This window comes from Conger conger, chromosome 4, assembly GCF_963514075.1.
Source record: "Conger conger chromosome 4, fConCon1.1, whole genome shotgun sequence".
NCBI lineage: Eukaryota > Metazoa > Chordata > Actinopteri > Anguilliformes > Congridae > Conger > Conger conger.
Genome location: NC_083763.1, coordinates 27,489,921 through 27,504,760, shown reverse-complemented (window position 1 = coordinate 27,504,760; position 14,840 = coordinate 27,489,921). Strand labels below are relative to the sequence as shown.

At 41.4% G+C, this 14,840-nt stretch overlaps 1 protein-coding gene across 5 annotated transcripts in view; it reads left to right on the top strand.

The window, feature by feature from the left end:
- LOC133127769 (zinc finger protein 521-like) overlaps positions 1–14,840 on the top strand; it is a 171,889-nt gene that overhangs the window by 143,714 nt on the left and 13,335 nt on the right. For all 5 annotated transcript variants that reach the window (XM_061240922.1, XM_061240927.1, XM_061240923.1 and 2 more), the window contains one exon: positions 4,297–4,412. In XM_061240922.1, coding sequence (XP_061096906.1) covers positions 4,297–4,412 — 116 coding nt within the window. The remainder of the gene's footprint in view (positions 1–4,296; positions 4,413–14,840) is intronic.

Genomic DNA, 14,840 nt, shown 5'->3' with positions numbered 1-14,840 from the left:
ACGATCCGCTCGTGCTGCTGGCCACACTCTCTAATTGCTTTGTTCTCCCTGTCATTCTATCTACAGTGCCATGGTTACCGTCACTTACAGTCTGGTCAGAATAGGAGAATAGGGAAAAAATGAAAGAAGGGAAAAAAAGCCGGACCAGAATAGAATGGTTACAGAATAGACTAGACTGCATTTTATTCAAACATATATCTTGATTTAATCGATGTTTGTTGTTAACTTTGACTTTAGAATTTTGTGAAAACTATATTGGTGAAGATTTATTTTTTGCCAATGTGGTAACGTCTACTCAACAGTCAGTTTAGCAACATTTACCTGCCAAACTGTTTGTGAAGAAAAACAAAAGCAAACACTTTGATTTGTTAATTTAAAGTGCTCACATAATGGCCCTCACATTGAGATCACAGTTTATTAGAATGCATTGTAAAGGTCTTGCTATGGTGAGCATACACATTTATTCAAGGGAGTCTGGGCTATACAGAGATCAGTCTCTTGTTTCTGTAAAGTCTTTGTTAAAGGGTGCTGGTGTGATGCACTGTACAGTAAGGGGTAGCATACAGACCCTTGGGGCAAAGCTTTGAATACTGTATGGAGCAGTGTTGTCTGGGCCCTGGAGCATAGCGCTCTGGAGGGATATTCTCTGGATGAGGCTAACTGCCAAGCAAATATGCAATAATAATGAACTCCTCTTTTTCCGCAGTAACACAGAGAAAAGTGCTAATAAATAAAGCAGCCCCAGAGTGTGTGTTTCATCAGCTCACTTCCCCTTCCAAAGGAATGCTGTTTTCTCTGCGCTGAAAAGATATCTTCCTGTTCCAGACAAAGGGAGAAACATCCAGGTGGTGCATACGTATATTACACTGGGTGTGAAGGTGCAGCCTCTACAGCTCAAGAAATTGACAATTTGGACAGTTTGGGGCCTTTTTTCCCCAAGATCACTGGAAGGATTTGGGATAGTTAAAAGGGATTTGGAACAACTAATAATAAAAATATGAGGTAATGTAGGTAAGATGGGATTTTTATTTTACCAATGGAAAGGTCTCAGTGTGGATGAAGATGTCAAGCTCATTTTCGAAGATACAGAGGTGTTAAACATCTGTGACAAAAATGTATTTGTGTCCTGGTCCCATTTGGATAAGTAACCAGTGCACATATGTAATTCAGTCACCATTATTGAGTGACCATAACCTGTCAGACCAGATTTTTCCTCCTCTCAAGGGAGAATAGAATTTTTCTTTTTTTTTATTCCATTGATAAAAATCCAAAAAGAGATATAATGCAACAAAGAATAATTCAACAATCAATCAAGAATGTAGCAGATTAGGCTTACAGGCTTGTCCTACAGAGGTGAATTCACGACATCTCACTGACGACAGAAAGCAAACTCATCTCAACTTCACCAAGTCAAGCACATTTTAAGAAGTTTTAGACTATGTACCGTCATTGTGGTCCACATGTTCTGGTACTGAGGCATGTAAACCGCATGTTTGGAGTGTCGGTTGAGTTCGCCAAGCTTTGACATATTTATTTATGTTTGGGGTTCGTACTGAAATTTGCATGACTTAAAACTGTTTTGCCTCTCCTCAATCTGCTTTTCTTCCATATCATTGTTTAGTAGTTTATTATGGCCTTGTTTGTACTCTAGAAAATGTAACATCTGCGATGATTAAGCCAAAGCATGGAGTTACTACCAAATTGCAAAAGGACAAGACTTATAATTGTTCAAATGTGCTTGGAATTTGAGGCTATGGTGAGAGACTTGATGAAGTGCAAAAATGGGAGGCCTTGTCATGTGCTCCCTTATTTACTCCATAGTCTGGTGGTCCTGGTCGCCTTAATATCAACAACCAATTCAGACCCAAGAAAGCAGGTGAGGTGAGATAACTGCATAATTAAGTGCTTTAATTGATCAACTAAGTGCTAAGAGTTACAACAAAAGCCAGCACACCCTGCAGCTTTCCAGGACCAGGAGTGAGGACCTCTGCCATAGTCTATGGTGAACAAATTGCATTGATTGATTCAGAAATATTGGTGATTGACATGTCCCACCATAACTCATTATAAAGTTAATGAAATCCATTTCATTACTACCACTGACTTAATAAAATAAAATACAATTGCATTAATAACAATCTTTTTGCACAAAATAATGTAAGATTTGCATGACAAAGGTGCCTTTAGCCTATCCTCATAGGGTCACGATTGACACAATCTTAAATGACGTCATCGTACTTAGCACTTGGTTGCAAATCCTTTACATTTGATGACTGGCTGAAATCTGTGACCCATAGACACTGAGTATCTTCCCTGGTGATGCTCTGCCAGGCCTGTACTGCAGCCATCTTTAGTTCCTGTTTGTATAAATATAGCCTGTCTGTTATGGAATTGGGAGCCTAGAAGAAGGAAATTTCTGCATTGATACTTCGGCATGCATGATAATGAAACAGAGTTCTGTTGCCTAGAGTATCTACAGGGCAGGTTTGTGACTGCTTGGTTATTTGCAGTAGTTGGGTGTCACATATAATTCATTAATATTATAGACATAAACTTTTTTCCTGAGGTCACAGTTGAGCTAGCTGTCCGTCTGAAGGCTTTGCTGCCAACCCTAACTCTGCCTCTGGCATATGGGCTTTAATTATTAATAACGCATCTCCCAGGTAAAGCTTTACAGAGTCTGAGGGCCTTGTTTTGTAGTCATTAAAATTGGAGCATGTTTATATTATTGAAGGCGTTTGCATCGAGCGCATAATCTGCGCTGATCTAAAGACACCCAAAGAGACCGTACCTCTGGTTCCTTTTATCCGACGTGTGGCGCCCTCGCATAGCCATGGGGAAAAGTTTTCCACTGATAAGAAATTCAAATGAAGCCATAAATACTAACTTCTCCAATGTACCAGGACCTCAGAGATTTGCTGTTTTAAATAGCAGTCCTTAAAGCATAGGGGTTTATGGGTCGGGGATAACAAACAGCATGTTTGAAGTGCTCCCTGGAGAATACACACAAACTTTAGCAGTTTACCAGTATGGACTATTGCTTAATTAAATTGGATGGATATATATTTTTAACCGTCAGCTATACCGGTTTGTAATACAGTCAGTGCACCGTGGGTCCTCAGAAATTAGTTGCCTACATGAATATTTATATTGTAAATATTATAATTAGCAATGTAGACTAATGACGGCTTTTTACTAGATGGGGTGACATTTTTGTTGTTATAATTATTTATTTTTTCCCTCGTATTTTGAGTATGTAAATAGAACGTAGTGTTATTCTCCTAGCTGTCTGTACTCGACCAATGAAAAATGTCACTGTTGATGTCACTAAAATGTTTAGATTTAATGGAGTACTGCATATAGACAGATTGTTTCAACATGGAAAATTCTTTATACAAATAATTCACTGTGTAGTCAGCATAATTGTATGTTTTAATAACAACTTAAAAAGAATGAATTCATTATGTTTGTTGTGTTTGGAATTTCAATCGATATTCCATAAATATGGCAATAGTTTATGTAATGATTCAAACACAGAAATATCAGGTATACATCGCTTCTTGGTGTGCTTAACTTTGGTGTAGTTACGTGGCCTGCACCGATGACCATCACAGGAGATACAAGCCAGGCGTTAATGTTTTTTTTATTTTTTTTATCATGCTCGTGCAATATTCACAATACTCAATATTAAAGTTTTAAAACAATGAAAACTGATAGACATCATGTAATCAAAAACATTTCCATTTTTTTAAACAGATGGTATTATGAAAAATAAGCTTTTCTGATCATTCATGTCTCTGGACAAAAAGATATGCAGATGTTTTGTATTTGGAGAGATTTGGGGACACTTGAGGACATCTGGGTGCAGTTTTGGGAAAACTCATGTGTAATTTGAATGCCTGTCGATATCTTTACCATAATTTCTACACGAGTTGACATCACATTGAAGTTTGTAGTTCTGGGTTGGTCCTTGACTTAGAAATTGAGATATTCAGTGCTAAACTATGAAAAACAGACCCATTTTATTACAGCTATTTCACTGTAGCTGTTGTGCACACTGAATGTACATGCTCTGACATAGATTTGTTCTGAATTGTACAAGCCTCTTGTTTAATTAAGTCTTCAACCATGTGTGTGCAGTAAATCGTTTTTGAGATATTCACACTTGTATAGGACTCGTACAAAATAGGTGGAAATTGCCCTCTGGGTGGGGCAAAGTGGAAAGGGTTAACGGTACATAGGAATATCCAATAAAAAGGATTTAAATAAAAAGGTTTTTTCCCCTTTCCTCCACAGTCTTTGTCCAGGCGAGCAAGCTGCAGCAGCATATTTTCTCATCTCATGGTCAGGAGGACAAAATCTACGACTGCTCCCAGTGTCCACAGAAGTTCTTCTTCCAGACAGAGCTACAGGTGTGTATCCAAACCGACCGTCTGTTACTGATGCAATCACCTCGTCGGCTTCCAGCGCTATTCAGGGTGCCGGGTGTATGCCAAGTCACTCCACACTGCCCACGTCTGCTTTTGTGGAGGTTGAACACCCTAAAATTGAAGAGCAGGACCGGTCCCACAGTGAAACATAGTTACAAACAGACATTGCTCAAATATGCATTTTCTGGGAATTTAAATACGTTTCTGTGCTCAGTTGATCTTGCCTGGTGCAATTGAGTGAACCAAGAGGACCAGAAGGTGGATTTCAGAGTTTTTCACTTTTGAGGGTATTTTGTAGGTTCCAATACAAATTTCAGTAAATTGTATAACAGTATTTCTACATTTGCGTATTTCAAAATTACGTATTTGGCTCATGGTCTGACTACAAATTCTGACTAATACCATTGTGTGCTGATTGCTTTGGTTTCTGGTCTCCTTACTCCCTTCCCCCACTTCAGTTCTCTACAAAAAACTAAGCCCAGTACCCCACAGTACACGTACAATTCTCCCAACACCATTACATCATTACAACATAACGGTGAGACCGAGCAAATGTTTCCTTTTTCGCTTGTGAAGGCTTCTACCCACAATGCTTTAGGGCCCAAACTGGCCAGAATGGGCAATCTTCTGGGTCTTATTAATAACCATTCCTCACAGTACAAGATGAACCAGGGCACACTGGACTGGTGGCCCTTTCCTGAATTCGCTGAGTAGGTGCAAGGAGAACAAAATATATACTCCAGAAGCTAGTAAAGCAGCTTTCTTACACTTGTCTTCCCAATCCAGTACAAATAATAAAGTGCAGGTGAAACCCTGTCTGTACTTTATACTCCACAAATAGCACATGTAGTCAAAATAGTAGAGAGAGCAAAGTGGTTTTGGTGCCTCTTGAACTGATCTGGAATTCACTTTATGGTAAAATTATAAATGTAATTCAATTAAAAGTAATCATTTGACATGGAGGTCTAAACATAAGGTTTGGCATTTTTACATAAAACTAACAGTTGTCTTCAGAGAGTGTCTTATGAGACACTGTCTGATCTCTTTCAGTCAGGTTGATTTACAGTGGCCTTCAGATGAGGTGCCTGCCTTGGATCATTAATGGGATAGATACAGTATATATCTGAAGACATCAGCCAATGAATGACACAGCAGAGTGTCCTCACCGTTAAAATTATTCACAGAGACTCTGGTGGACAGGCACTGAACCACAATGGCGGCACCGCATTAGCAGTGTTAGTCATTTGTATCTAACAAAAGAATAGAGTGCAGTCTCTTTTCCTCTAATTACGTGCTCTTCAAATCATAATTCAGAAGCCAGCCACTAAGCTATTAGGTGCCAGGAGCAAGGTTAATGCTACCAATATCGTCACTGACTGTTTGTTAGTCAGTGCCCAGCGAAGAAAATCAAAATGCAGACGTCGAAGGTCATTGTCGAAATGGTAAATGGCAAGCCTTCCTGCTCGTGTGTGAGCGGCATGTAACTGTGACCGGTGTGTAACCGCAGACACCTCATTTGTGTGCATGTGCACAAGCCCATTAATGTGCCTAAACTTAAAAAGGCCGCTTTGAACCCGAGTCCTTTCATCTCCCTGCTTATTTTTCTGTACAAATGAACAGTACATGTAGTTAAACTAGTAGTTTAATGACATTTTGCAGATATTCAACTACCTTTGTGTAGTGGTTGAATATTAGTCATTTTATCATTTTGTGGTGTAGTTCACTGCAGGAACCAAACTTTCCAAACCCCTTTGATAAAATCCCGCCATCTCTCTTATTTTCCTGTCTAACCTTGACTGGTGAGGAGCACTCCGCTCCAAAATCATTGCCAATGTTCAACTGCCAACTGCCACACATTGTTAACTCTCCCCACTGAGCTGTATAAAGGTTCTCCCCATGGACAAAAAGAAGGCAATGCTCACATGTGCGTCATATCTGGGTAATATGAATGATTTTGTTTCATTGAACAAAGTTATTTGAGTCATTGTAGTTTTCAAAGCTGCATTTTTTTAGGCTTGTAGTTCAACTGATTTCAGTGTGAAGTAATTGGTAGTTTGTGCAACTCCATTTCCAAAGTTGTTTTCCCAACACCGCAAATGAACATGTTGTACTTTCTCTGGTATTAGCCAGTTGCGTTATGATTTTTTATTCACCAGTTTGTTTATTAATGCCAAACACTCAAGGGCCGTTTCTAGCGTGTTCTTCTTGAGTGATGGACATTTTTTGGGCGGACTGATCGTCCCACCTCTCACGGCTTTGTTTTATCCCTGCTTATATTTATTTCACGCCTTTTTTTTTTGAAGTTGCCCAGACAAGAGCAAGCATGAAAGATATATGACCTTTTTCTGCGAGGGGTTATGAAAGAACTACAGGCCTGAGCCAGGGAGGGAAAAACAATCATTATATTCAACCTGTGCATTGTTCTCTTGCTGTCTCCTGCGGATGCACACATCTAGACTGTTGTACTATCTGTCAGGTTTGATTTCTGCCATTGACTGCAACACTGGGGCCATAGAAGTGATCTCTCTCAAGTTACAATCAGGAGCTGCTCCTAATAACGGAGGTGCTGTTCTTATTTTTTAATGCCAAGGCTCGGAGTGTACGAAACAGGACTTTACAGGGGCTCGCTGTCTGGTTTCATCATTGGCAGTGGGCTCAAGCGCGCTTTCGCTGTCTCCGCGCTCAGATTAATGTCTCGTGTCGCCGTTTACACAAAATTACCGCTTTTCACATCGGCCTCTTGTCAGTGACATGGGCCTGTCAGACCACTGTCAGATTATTATTCTGTCCTTTGCTAACAAACCTTGGTAAAGAAAGACTGCCCCCCACTTACAGAGGAGAGAAAAGCCGCCAGTAGCAGCAGAAATCAATTCAGCATACAGCAACTGGTCTTCCTTTCTTTCATTATTGAAACACATGCAGGCACACACACATACACTAATACACACACGCACGTACTGTATATCGGTATACACTCAGGGTGTAGTATTTATTAGACTTATTTTATATCTTCTGCTGCTGTAGCCTGTCCACTTTAGAGGTTGGAGGAGTTGTGAGTTCAGAGATGCTCTTCTGCATACCACTGTTGTTATGTGGGGTTATTTGAGTTACTGTCACACCATTCTCTGCAAACTCTACAGACTGTTGAGTGTGACAATCCCTGGAAATCTGCAGTTTCAGAGATATTCAAACCACCCTGTCTGGCACCAACAATCATTCCAAGGTCAAAGTCACTTAGACCACATTTGTTCCCCATTCTGACATTTGGTCTGAAAAACAGCTGAACCTCTTGACCATGTCTGCATTCTTTTATGCATTTAGTTACGGCCACATGATTGGCTGATTAAATAATAACTAATAAAGTGCGCAGTGAGTGTATATACTGTACAGGAAGAACACTCAGTGACTATTTTTTTAGGTAGACCTCTGAACCAGCGTATTCATGTGAATATCTACTCAGCCAATCAAGTGGCAGCAACTAAATGTGTTAAAGCATACAGGCCAAATATATCCAGTGAGCTGCAGTTCTGTGACCGAAAAATGCCTTAATGAGAGAGGTCTGAGGAGAACAGCCAGACTGGTTCAAACTGACAGGAAGGTGACTAACTCAAATAACCACATGTTACAACAGTGGTATGCGGAAGAGCATCTCTGAACACACAGCACATCGCATCTTCAAGTGGATGAGCTACAGCAGCGGAAAACCGATAAGTCTAAAAAATCAGTCTAGTAAATACCTAATAAAGTGGTCGCTGAGTGTATATATACTGTACTGTATATATATATATTTATATATATATATATATATATATATACTGTATGTATTTTCTTTTCATCTGCTGCAGTATTGGAGGTTAAAGATCAACCTCAAGCTGGGTCAGAGTTGGCCAGGCCAGGTAGAAGCATGCAGGGCTGATATTTTATTAATACGATGCTGGGATTCTGAATTCGGAAGCCCCTGACAAACTCGGTGACAGGTGAGCCTCCTGCCGCAGAACTCAGCCCAGGCGAGGAGCCGGCTAATTCTGCCCAGCGCCGTAAGGTGGACCATACAAGGGCCTCCTTCTAATCAGCCCTCTAAGGACCCCCCTGGCTGCCCTTCCAACCCCCGTCAGCTCCCCCCCCCCACCCCCTCCCTGGCCTCCTCCGGCACTCCACAGCCCAGGCCTGATTGAATAACTCCCGGGCCTCCACCTCCCTCCCCCCCCACCTCGCCCGCCGTCAGCGGGAGGCGCGGGGAAAAGCAATCTCCCGCAGACTGGCACTGAAGTGCGATTCAAACCCCTGCTTCCGCCTCTCCAGAGGAGGCCCCCCACGCTCGGGGAGGGAGAGGGAGGGAGAGAGGCACGGAGCGCCGACACTTCTTCCTGAGAAGCTGTCAGGAGGAGAGGGGAGGCCGACGTCTCCTCCGTGAGGGCCCAGGCCGAGCATCACCTCAGCCCGGTTTCACGCCGCCATTTTGTGGAGCATTTTTTTCCTCCCCTCGTCCTTAAAATCCCCCTACACGCCCTTTTCTTTCCTCTTTCGGTTGAAAAAGAGAGAAGAAGACACGAGTAAAAGAGCATGTTTCGTTCTAGTCCCCGCCACGACCGGCTTCTCCTTTGTTTCCTGCGCTCTGAGCTTGCCGCCTCTTTTTAGTCGAGTGCAGGGGATAGACAAATCGGCACCGTCGACGCTGAAATATTTATAACGGCTGAATGAAACATCTGATTCATTTTTTACTGGTGTGTGGCCGGCCTCGCTGCACGGTAGACCCAGAAACCGCACCGTCGTGCCGATTCCCCCGTGTGCTGTTTTTGTCTGCGAGTGCAGGGTGGCACCTGGGGAGTCTAACGTTTCCGGGGATTTTTATTCCGTTTTTTTATTTTCATGCCTAGATCGTCTGCTGTACGTCGACGTCACGCCAAAAACCCGGGTCCAGAAAATCTCTGGGTGACAACAGGATTCTCCGTTTGATTACGTCCCAGAGCTTCGTATAAATGGCCGCTGCTTTCTCTGCGCACACAATCTGTCATGAGGGCGCTTTTAGCCATAGTTTTTTTTTTGTTTGTGGATTCATAGGACCGGGATTGCCTCTGGTTGGCCATCATTGGCTTGGACTTTCTGTCTTTGGGGTAGCAGTGGGGAACAATACCAGGGAATCTTTTAATGAGATCTTGTAAAAAACAGGTCCAGGTGTCCTTCTCAGTTCTGAACAGGGATACTAAAATCACAGAACTTGTCAAAATTGGTTCTACCAGAGGTGTACTTAAAGCGGAGTGTGGCAAATGAATGGTGGTCCTAAATATTGAAATGATTTGTTAAATATTTGTATAAATTACAGGTAGACCAACAAAAAAGTTATTTATTTATTAATGTTCTTTTGTTAAAACTGGTGTACTGATGCCAATGTCAGTTTAGTGTTAGTGTGCAGTATGAATAATGAACAAGACCATATTTTGAATAGAACATAACAACCAGCTATTTTGAAAGTAGTATCGTTGGCATGGTGATTGCTATTCTTATTTAGGGCAGGGTTGCAGTGAAAAATTTTCATAAGAACCTACACTTTGAAAAACTGCATCTCAATTTTCCTTTCACAGTTCTAAAATATATATTTTCAATTATGGCTTAATCCAGACATCTAAATGTCAAGACAATAGCTTCTTTTATTTAATAATGCTCTTGATAAAAACTACTTCAAGCATTGTTGTTCATGCAGGGGCTGGAAATTCATTTAATTTAATTTGCAAATTCGTCAACAAATAGTTGCACCATGAAATTGATTTTACTCTTCTCTCACGATCTTTTCTGTTTGGATACCCGGCGTTTAATTATCTGACTTCTTTTCATGCTGCAGCATGAAATGTGTTTTTCGTTTATTATTTGTCTATTCTTTTAAGTAAGCTGTGAATGTGTGCAGATGTGAGCTGCTTTTAAGCAACATTTCTAATGCAAATACACGTTATTAAAAACACATATTGCGCTCAACTGCAATATGTGCATGTTTAAGAATGCTTATTGGTTACTGACCCATGGTTGTTTTGAAAATGTAATGCACGTCTTCAAGCCCACGAGAAGGCTGAAGTGTTTTGACCACTTTCTGTGCGGAGATTCGATCCAACAGATTTATAAAAGCTCCTACAGTACACCTCGGAAAAAAAGGAATCAACATTAACCCCCCTCTCCCTTATTAATATAATTAAACTCGTATAATTGGATCTTGGAAATTGATTTTAAGTTCTCCATAAAAAAAAAGTCAATTTACGTTTGAAAATCAAGCCTGGATCTAGAGCTTTATTGGAAAAACTGGACACATGCCCTTACAAATCTGATTAGTCAATGATTGCTATGTACACTCTTAACATTTTTAAAATTTGTTTTTAAGAGAGAGCAATGCTCAGGGCCTTTACAGACTATTAAGTGCATGTCAATAATTCTTCACATTACCTTTATATGGAAGATCTGCTTCACCTAGTAGAATGTGCAGTCGGTGTGGAGTGGTTTGAACATGTACTTGCCTGTGTGACATGCTTTTATGATACGCTTCAGTATTACTACCTTTGATCTGACAATACACTTCCTGGTACTTTCTGTGGCTGGTGCAGTTTTTTTTTTGTTTGTTTTCATATCAGCCTCACGCCATCTTGTATACACTCACAGGGAAAATACCTTCCTCGCATTTGCTTTCTATTTTGACGACCCCTTTTATTTTCAAGGACCACCATTAGTATGTGGTATACTGCAGACCCTAAAAACACTCCCAGTATGCATCCCTCCCCCCTCCCCCCTTCCCCCTTCAATAAAACAAATGTCCGTCAGACAGAAGGCTTTAACATTCGATCGCAAACGCGATCGCTCATCCTACCACAGCCCGGTCTGAGCTCTCGTAGACGCCGAGATATTTTTGGTCCCTAATAAAATCACCGTCGTTTTATTTTTTTTTGCGCGCGGCTTCTCGAATTCCACGTCTGCCCCTGCAGTACAAAATAATTCATGCTCTCCGAGTCAATCCCTGCCTTTGTGCGACCGTGGTGCAGGTTTGTTTGGTCTCTGGGGGGGCGAACGCCGCAACTGTGGTACGTCCACTCAGGTAGTTTGACAGGCAGCTCGAAAGTTACACCGCACCGTGCCTTCCGCAGCGGTTAAAAAATGTATGGAAGCAAAAGGCCTCGGACATGTTGTAGAAATCACTCTACTATTTCTTTTTTTTTTCACCCCAGCAATCTTTCAGGGCGCAAAATGCCACGTTGTTATTAGTATTCGGAGGATCTCTTGCGAAGCCTTAGCATGACGGGTCCTTAGGGGGCAAACGGTGTGGAGTAGTGGTCGGAGCAGTGGACCCTGAACACTTTGGGAGGGTTCGAGTTTCTCATTGCATAATACCGGGCTACTCTCGTAGACGATGCTTCTCATTACCCTAGTTCCGAGCAGAAATGCGGAAATGAGTTAGCGAAAGTACACCGTGTGACAGGCCCTTTAATTAGACAGCGTGATCAGCCGGAGCGCTATTTAAACAGGATTTACGGATTTGAGCGGAAATATTTGCAGGTGTTTAGCGGGTGTTTCATTGTGAGGTGGGCGAGGGGAAAAAAATCTGCCGTTTTATTTCGGGTTTTACGCCAATGTGTTTTCGTTTCCTTTCAGATAGTGCTTTAAAGAGTAAGGGATGGTTTAATTGACTGAAGAGGAGTGTGAATTAGACTGACGTTTCCTCAGGCACCTTCAGACACCTAGACTTAATTGGGGTGCTTCTTAAAAGGATCTCTTTTAAAGATGATATAAACCACACGCTTTAATGAGAGTGAAGGACTGATAAGATCAATTTAACATCATGTTCCACTTCCTCAATCCTTTGATGTATTCTATTTTTAAGGTGTTGTATGCGTGTGTGTGTGTGTGTGTGTGTGTGTAAGTATGTGTGAGTATGTATGCATGCATACACATTCCCGTGCATATGTGCATAGCTAATATACATTGATTTGACATGTAATTTGCCTTTTGGTTGTGATATTGCATGCTACTATGCTCGTAGCAACAAATTAGTTTTTCATATATGCTTTCGATTGCACTTACGGTACGTGTTTCATGCATTTCTATGTGTTTGCAGATATAGAATTGTTCTTAATATTAGGGGGAGGTTAATATTGCAGTTGTAGTTGCTGTTGTTGTTTTCACTCTTTGCCTTAAATGTGTCTATATTTCCTCTCAGTTCCTCTATTGGGTCCTAAATCATTTTTTAAATCCATTGTTCCTCTGTTTTAACATATTACATAAGATTGCCTAAGTCAAAAACACATTTCAGATCAGTTTTTTTAATTCTTTATTTTTTCATTATTTTTTTTTTTTCAGAACAACATATTACCCCATGCAAGGTACTGCATTCATGTTACTGTTCATAAAATGGATGCTGGTATCTGATTCTTCCAGAGCTGGGCTGAGATTTACAGTATACAGTGGGCTCCAGAATTATTGGCACGCTTGATAAATACAAAAAGTATAAAAAGGTGCTAGCAAACCACAACCTCCCTACCCCCACCCCTCTTCTATTGCCCCCTAAATCCTAAATTCTCATCGTCTCTGCATCCCAGTGGACCTCAAATCATGATACACAATGGCACCTTTACTTTTAATCACCACTAGCTTTGAACACCTCTGCCTATAGAATTGTGGGAACGGCCTGTGGTGGATGCGAGTGGCTTATGGAAATTGTTTCGAAAAATATAAAACAAAAGCTGCATTCTGTGGTTTCTCATTTTATCACTCTTGTCATTCGAGCGCCTGGTTTTGAAGTGATCGCACAGGTTGGGCTCTGAATTAAAAGATAAAATAAGAACAAACAACCAGGGGAATGCAGTGTTAACATTTAACATCATGACAATGCGCGAGCGTAATGTAAACATTTCGGTGGTACCTTTTAAAGGCAGGCGAACGACATGAAAGTGGCACTCAGATAAATGGCAGTGTTGGAGAGGAGTGACGTTCTGTAGCCCAGGTAGGGCAGAATTAGACAACATGACAGGCCTAGGATCCTGAGAGGATTTCTGCTGGGTCTGCTGTGTGTATATGTGTGTAGGAGCGTGCCTCTCTCTCTCTATTTCTCTCTATCTCACTCTCTCCTTCTCTGTCTCCCTCTCTCTTTCCCTCCTCTCTCTCCCAGGGTCTGATTTGTGTATGCAAACACGCATTATCTGGAGGGAGATGTGACAAATACTCCCACAAGTCTTTGAGAGCTCTTCCGTTTCTTGCATTTTCCCTCCTTACTGGGGACGTGTGAACTACATTGTCAATTTTAACTTTGTAGACAAAAAAACTAAACAAACAGGAAAATCTACAGCGTGCATAAATGTATTCTTTGTTTTCTGAAGTGTGTTAGGGTTACTTTTTCTTGAACTTTCCGGAACTTTGATAAGACATACCATTACTTGAGAATGTCATGGAAATCTGAACTCTAATTAAAATATTGTGCAACATGCAACATTTTCAGGTTTATGTTACTTTTCCAATTTTATCACTTATTGTGGATCTGTCTAAATATTATACATGGACATACAGGTTATTGCTTATGCCATAGTTAAAGATTAAAGCTTGACCGTAAATCCACGTGGTTTGAAATCCTGACCTTTAGCATTGTATTAACCTGAATGAAGAGCCACGTAAAATGGTTGCTACAGTATGCTTGCAAAAACGGAATTAAACCCATTTAAAATTCACCCCTCTTAAAAGCACTCGAAAGCAAATATTTTAATGTTATTTACTTGACTGATGGAAACATCACAACCCTGTCAACATCGCGCATAATTGTTCTATGAACGTCGCATCATGGCTAGGGTTTTTAATGTGTTTGTTTTTTTTAGCATGGATGCAAATGCCCGTGGAATGGAAAGTGAGGCAGCTCTGGTCTGGTGAAATAATAATGCTTTATGAAAGTCTCCGGCAGACAATAACCGCATTATTCTCGGGCTGCAAGCGAGATGGAGGACGTCTCTGAAGAATTGGCTGTACCGAAGCATCACCGCCGTTCCCTTTACTCCCGACAACGCTGGCAGTCCCTCTGAGCCCCGCTTCCCATCGCCTGCAGTCAGACTTTTGGCCCACACACACCAGACTGTGTGCACTACCTGTCATCTCTTAAAACATTAAAATGCATAACAGCGTATCTCCATTAGTTTGTTAATAATATCCTCAAGTCATGTAGTGAAGGTCTTTTTCACAACGGATCAAATTAGATTTAAAGGACAGTAGCTCTTCCGTGTATTGTGGTGGGATGGGGGTGGGGGTGGGGGTGGCGGGGGGAGGGAGTGGAGGGAGGGGGGCAAATAATTCAGATTCTGAATGCGGTCAGTGGCGTGGTGTGTTGGGGGGCGGTTGTTTTTTATGGGGGGAGGGGTGTAGGGGTTGGGGGGGGGGGGCAGTTATAGTCAGTCATGT